At 43.1% G+C, this 5,346-nt stretch overlaps 1 protein-coding gene and 1 non-coding gene across 2 annotated transcripts; one reads left to right on the forward strand and one right to left on the reverse strand.

The window, feature by feature from the left end:
- Window positions 1-457: 457 nt before the first annotated feature.
- LOC119312382 (nudix hydrolase 16, mitochondrial-like) lies at window positions 458-4,449 on the forward strand. Its single transcript, XM_037588116.1, has 4 exons — window positions 458-778; window positions 1,919-2,030; window positions 2,636-2,719; window positions 3,830-4,449. Exons 1-4 carry the CDS (start codon window positions 708-710, stop codon window positions 4,100-4,102), a joined length of 540 nt encoding a protein of 179 aa, XP_037444013.1. The 5' UTR covers window positions 458-707; the 3' UTR covers window positions 4,103-4,449.
- A 282-nt stretch (window positions 4,450-4,731) lies between these two features.
- TRNAM-CAU lies at window positions 4,732-4,818 on the reverse strand. The gene is given in 2 exon segments: window positions 4,732-4,767; window positions 4,781-4,818. It is a non-coding gene; the product is annotated as a tRNA-Met (tRNA).
- Between the last annotated feature and the right edge of the window lie 528 nt (window positions 4,819-5,346).

The following is a 5,346-nucleotide window of genomic DNA, read 5'->3' on the forward strand; positions in this document are numbered from 1 at the left end:
AACAAAAAGTGAACCCCTAATTTACTCACAAGCCTCGTCATGGACGGCAAATAGAACACCCATACAACTGTACACCATTCTGCCGACCAAAACAAAACAAAACATGTGAGGCAAGTTATACCTCGATCGACACCTACGACATTGACTGTATAAGTAAGAGCTTTCCAACTTCTTTCCTTGCCGCCGCCAGATGATGAGCACCAAGACCAAGGCTAAAGCAAAAAAAATAGTACAAGGTCAGAATAAAAACAATATAAAAACCCAAATAATGCACCCAACTCCGGATAAAACAAACCAAAAGCTTTCCTTTATGAAAAGAAAAGGAGAAGAAGCCCAAAACAATCTCAGCAGCCGGCCAAGCCAGCACGACCCACGTCTGCTGCGTGCGCCCGACCCAAAACAAAAGCCGAGACGGCTCTCCCCCGAGCGGCCCAGAAAAAGAAGCGACCACCACGCCACAGTAAGAAAAAAAAGGGGAAAAGGAAACCGGGGGGCGCCTCGCCCTCACGGCAAGGAAATTTCCCACCTCCACCAATCTCCCAATCTCCTCCCCGCACAAATCTCTCCGCCTCCCCCTCCCCCCACCCCCTCCCCTCCCCCGCCGCATTGCTCCCCGTGCACCGCCGGACCCCACTCGCCCCACAGGCCGTCGAGACGGCGCGCAGGAAGAGCGGGCGGGCGGCGGCGGCGGAGGCGGGCAGGGTAGCATGTGCGACCTCGTGGCCCGCACGGGGCGCCACCAGCAGCGGTACGAAGACGGCCGACGGCTCGTCGCCGGGTATGGATTGGGTCCGCCTTCCCTAATCGTTGCTCGTCCTGAATCCTGATGCTTTTAGTGTCCTATATCCTATCCGATTAGATTGGGGGCGAGGGCTGCGCACGTGCGTTCATTGCCCTCCTGACCTAGATTCCTGTCCACCCGTATGTGATGCTGGCATTGTTTTGATGTGTGTGGGCGTTTTCGACGCTGGAGTTTGCGCCGTGGTGGCGCGGCCTGCCATCCGGTGCTGGCTTGCTGCTTCTGGTCATTAGGTCTGCCATCCAGGGCTGGTTTGCTGCTTGTGTGAGCTCTGAATTTGTTTTTGTAAGCATGGTATATTAGTTGTAGTATTCGATGATAGCGACAAATATTACCGTTTATTTGTTTCGCTTGTGGATGCATTTTGTTTGTGCTGCTGGTCACAGGTGGTTACAACACACAAATCACTCTTCATAATCCAGGTGTTTGCCCCTGATAGGTGCCCCTCTTTGAGTTTGCTCCTAGTTCAATGTTGATTTGGTAAGCTAGGGTGGACCTTTGATGTCGTTGATGGCAAGTTTTGATGACTTTACTTTGCAAATATCTGATGCACATGCCTTTCAAGTCATTATGTGAAGTTTGTAAGGAATAACAGCAATAACTGGCATCTGAAATATGAAGCTATCGTTTGTTGGCAATACTACTTGGATGTAGAGTTGTAGACCGCGTTTAGACATTCCGACCATTGTCATCTTAAGGCTTAAATTCTCCCTTTTATCATCCATACAGTATGTATATTTCTGATGGTTGAGATGCAGGTCAGTAAACTGCATCTACAATGTTTGGTAGTTTGATAAAGCTGGCCGGAAAGCACCTTCCATGAATATCAGTGAACTTCTACAGTTCTACTGCCTATGTAGCTCAAATATCATTTTTTTACTTGTAAATGTGCAGCTGTGAGGTACTGTCACATAATTTACACCTTAACACATAGCTGCACATTTCAATGAATATTTCTTTTGGTGATTCTGATTCCTATGATGAGATATGAGACATTGTTCCTCTTTAAGCATGATTTGATAAGACTCTTTGTAGAGTGTGGGGCTTAATATTCACATTTTGCTGCTTTTGCATAGTGGATACTTTATGTTTTTGTCTGAATAAGTTCATTGTTTGCAGGTGCATACCATTCAGGTATAGAGCTGATGAAACTTCTGGTGATGAACAGAAAAAAGTTGTTGAAGTTCTCATGATAAACTCCCAAAGCGGACCAGGTTTATTATTCCCCAAGGTACTTATTCTTTGAATTATCATACCAAGTTGTTTTGGAACATTGTGCTGCCGGCAACAAAGATTGGTATCTCAGTTAGCTCCACGTGTTCCTTTTCCTGGCATTTATATATTTATGAATTCTCTGAGACAAATTGAGATGCACGCAGGAATAGTGTGTTTGGTTGATGCATAAATCACCCCTACCTAAATTTTGGAGAGCCCAAGTTTGGCTAAGGGTTAAAGGGAATGGCCAAATAGCCATGGTCATGCAACAAAGTTGTCAATCATGTCATCCAAAGAAAGCCCAATAGTTTGGTGCTACCTAACTAGTCGAGGCTGATTGGGGCACAAACGAAATACACCTGAACATTAACATACATGTGCTTACTTATTTAACCTCTTTGTCTTGTAATGAATTTCTCTGCAAGTTTATGGTACGTACTCTTATTGTTTCAACTTATTTTACAGAAGGAAGTCCGATCAGAATACATATTCACCTAGTTTGCAGATAGCATATATAGTGTATTTTCTCTTTCATTGTGTGTTATTGTATTGTAGTTTTTTGTGCAAATGTTACCATACTAGCATGTAGAGATTTTGTTATTTTGCTGCTTCCTATCACAGGGAGGATGGGAGAACGATGAAACGGTTGAACAAGCAGCTGCTCGAGAAGCTATAGAAGAAGCTGGAGTTCGAGGAGATATAGTGGTAAGATGCTTGTAAAAGATGGTATTTTCATGTCAGTTTTTTATTTTTGTTTGCTTACGTATTTTGAGATATTTCATGTATGCTACAAGCTGAGACAAATTTACCTGTATGTTTCCTTAACTTGCTAGACATAGTATATAATTTTTTGCCTGATTGTACTAAACTGCCAGTGTAGAATAATCAGCTCATGAGCTTTTGAGGTCATGTGCTTTTTTATAATCCCCTCTGTAATGAGTCATTGTAGATAGTGGCATCCAGTTGTGACATTAAGTTATTAACGCTAGTTATCTCACTGCTTTAGGGCCTGAAAGCTATCCCGTACCAACAGTGGAATGGTTTATATGCTTTTCCCCCTCGAAACCCATCAAATTTCATGTATTGGTGAATTTTTCTTGGTTTGCATTATACTAAACCAGAGCATACCTGAGCCGTCCCAACTTTTTCCTGCTGCATTATTGTATACCGTACTCACAGACGACTCACATATAGTAATATCCTAGGTGCATGGGTTAACTACAGTACAGTTGAAAAATCACCAGCTCTTTGTAAATTAACATACTGGCGAATGTGCAGTGTGCAGCTCTATTTATGTAACTAGTTTATATATTAATAAATGCAAGCAGGGCATACTTCATTAGTTCACACTTTGCTCGAAAAGAACCATTTTATTACATTTCAGATGTGTGTGTGTGTGCGCGTGTGTGAGGTGTGTGTGTGGGGGGTAGGGAGTCGCTTCAGCTGCCCCAACTTTGTACTCATTTGACCAGCATCAGTGAAGAATTCTGAAGGTTGTAATTAACATAAACTGTAGGTTTCTAGCTCCTGTGACAAACTGACAATTTCTACTTGTGCCATGGAATATTCATAAGGGTTAGAACCTTTTCTGGAATAGTATGTGTCTTCACTGGAGATGATATTAAACCTGTTTCCATCTTTCCTGTTTGTGTTCCATTTAACTTGCAAGATCATTCATGAACTGTGTACTGGAATACTATACGTGATTAGCAAGATCATTTAACTTGCAAGATCATTCATGATTACTATACCAAGTAATCAGCATGCCCCCATTGTACTTGGTCTTATATATACAGTTTTTTTTTTCTGCATCAGCAATTTCTAGGTTTCTACGATTTCAAGAGCAAGACGCATCAGGACGCGTGCTGCCCCGAGGGCATGTGCAGAGCGGCAGTGTTTGCGCTGCACGTGAAGGAGGAGCTGGCCTCATGGCCCGAGCAGAGCACCCGCCGGAGGACCTGGCTGACGGTCCCCGAAGCCACGTCACAATGTCGATACCAGTGGATGCAAGAGGCCTTGCTGACGGGCTTCTCTGAGTGGCATGACAACTGGAGCAAAGGCGGCAGTGCAGGTGGCGACCCAATCTAAACGCAAGAAGGCGTCCTCCTCTGTCGTCTCTCGCTTTCCTTTGCCTTCTCCTCTGTTCTCCCCTCTAGGCCCCAACCTTGCACGCAAATTGCAATAATACAGTGTGGTGCTTTTACTTGATGATGCCTAGTAGGTCATTGACCCTTGGTTCCTGGGATTGAAGTCTTAGCGTAGTGGTATATCTCATCGAAGACGAGAATTATCACAAATTTTAAGTGTCTGATTCTCGCCGCGTCATATTATTTCTCAAATTTCAGCTTGATTTTGACTTCTTGCTCCTGATTCGGGGGATGCATACCGCAATGTATTTACCAGACCTGAAATCGAAAAGTGTACTTGTTGACTCAGAGCGGCCGGTGCCTCTGGATACCAAAATTACAACTGTATTTTAAGCAGTAAAACGACTTAGCTGGAAGTATATAAAACACTGGCTCATGAAGTGACAAGTAGTCTTTTAGCTGGAAGTATATAAAACACTGGCTCATGAAGTGACAAGTAGTCTTTTAGCTGGAAGTATATAAAACACTGGCTCATGAAGTGATCAGTAAGTCTTGTCTTTTCGAGAAGAGTAAATTTTCGAAATAGAGAATGAAACAAGAAAAAGAAATTACACGGCAAATTAAAAAATTTGGGGTGAGAGAGGCTCGAACTCTCGACCTCAGGATCACTCGCTTTAGCTATGAGACCTACGCGCTAGCCAACTGCGCCACCACCCCTTTGATGTTCTAAGAGATATTGTAGGTTAATTATGACGAGCGTACTGTGATCTGTAGACTATTTTCAGCCTAAAACTCGCATCTATTGCTTTTTTGCGGGGACGCATCTAGTATTTTAATCCATGATTTGTACTGGATCAAGAGATCCTACAGTATACAGTGATATAATAGCCTAACTGGACATAAAAATGAACCTAAACACAGAGGAGATTATATATTAAAGTTCTTACTGAAGCCATAGCAAACTCGTCATCGTTTCACTACCATAGCTCTCACCAATCAGTGGCTGAGCTCAAGACAATCTGTGTTCATATTTCCCTATTAATCACATTTTATTAAAGTTTTTTTTACTTTAGTTAAAGCATATATGTGTTTTCCTGTGTTTATTATACATAAGTAGTCAACCATATTGCATAAATAATGGGTGTACAAATGTAGTCAATCATTGGTAGTACTGCTCAGGTGGAGACGTAGTACCGCCCGGAGAGGTACTACCGCTCATGGGGAGAGGTAGTGCCGCTTACTACT

The sequence above is a fragment of the Triticum dicoccoides genome, chromosome 5B (assembly GCF_002162155.2).
Source record: "Triticum dicoccoides isolate Atlit2015 ecotype Zavitan chromosome 5B, WEW_v2.0, whole genome shotgun sequence".
In the NCBI taxonomy this organism is placed as follows: domain Eukaryota; kingdom Viridiplantae; phylum Streptophyta; class Magnoliopsida; order Poales; family Poaceae; genus Triticum; species Triticum dicoccoides.

Excerpts from the sequence above, each read along its gene's own strand:
- LOC119312382 (XM_037588116.1), top strand. The coding sequence starts at position 708 with ATGTGCGACCTCGTGGCCCGCACGGGGCGCCACCAGCAGCGGTACGAA. Across the intron at positions 779-1,918 it reads GGCCGACGGCTCGTCGCCGG|GTGCATACCATTCAGGTATA; the intron begins GTATGGATTGGG and ends CATTGTTTGCAG. Across the intron at positions 2,720-3,829 it reads GAGTTCGAGGAGATATAGTG|CAATTTCTAGGTTTCTACGA; the intron begins GTAAGATGCTTG and ends TTTCTGCATCAG.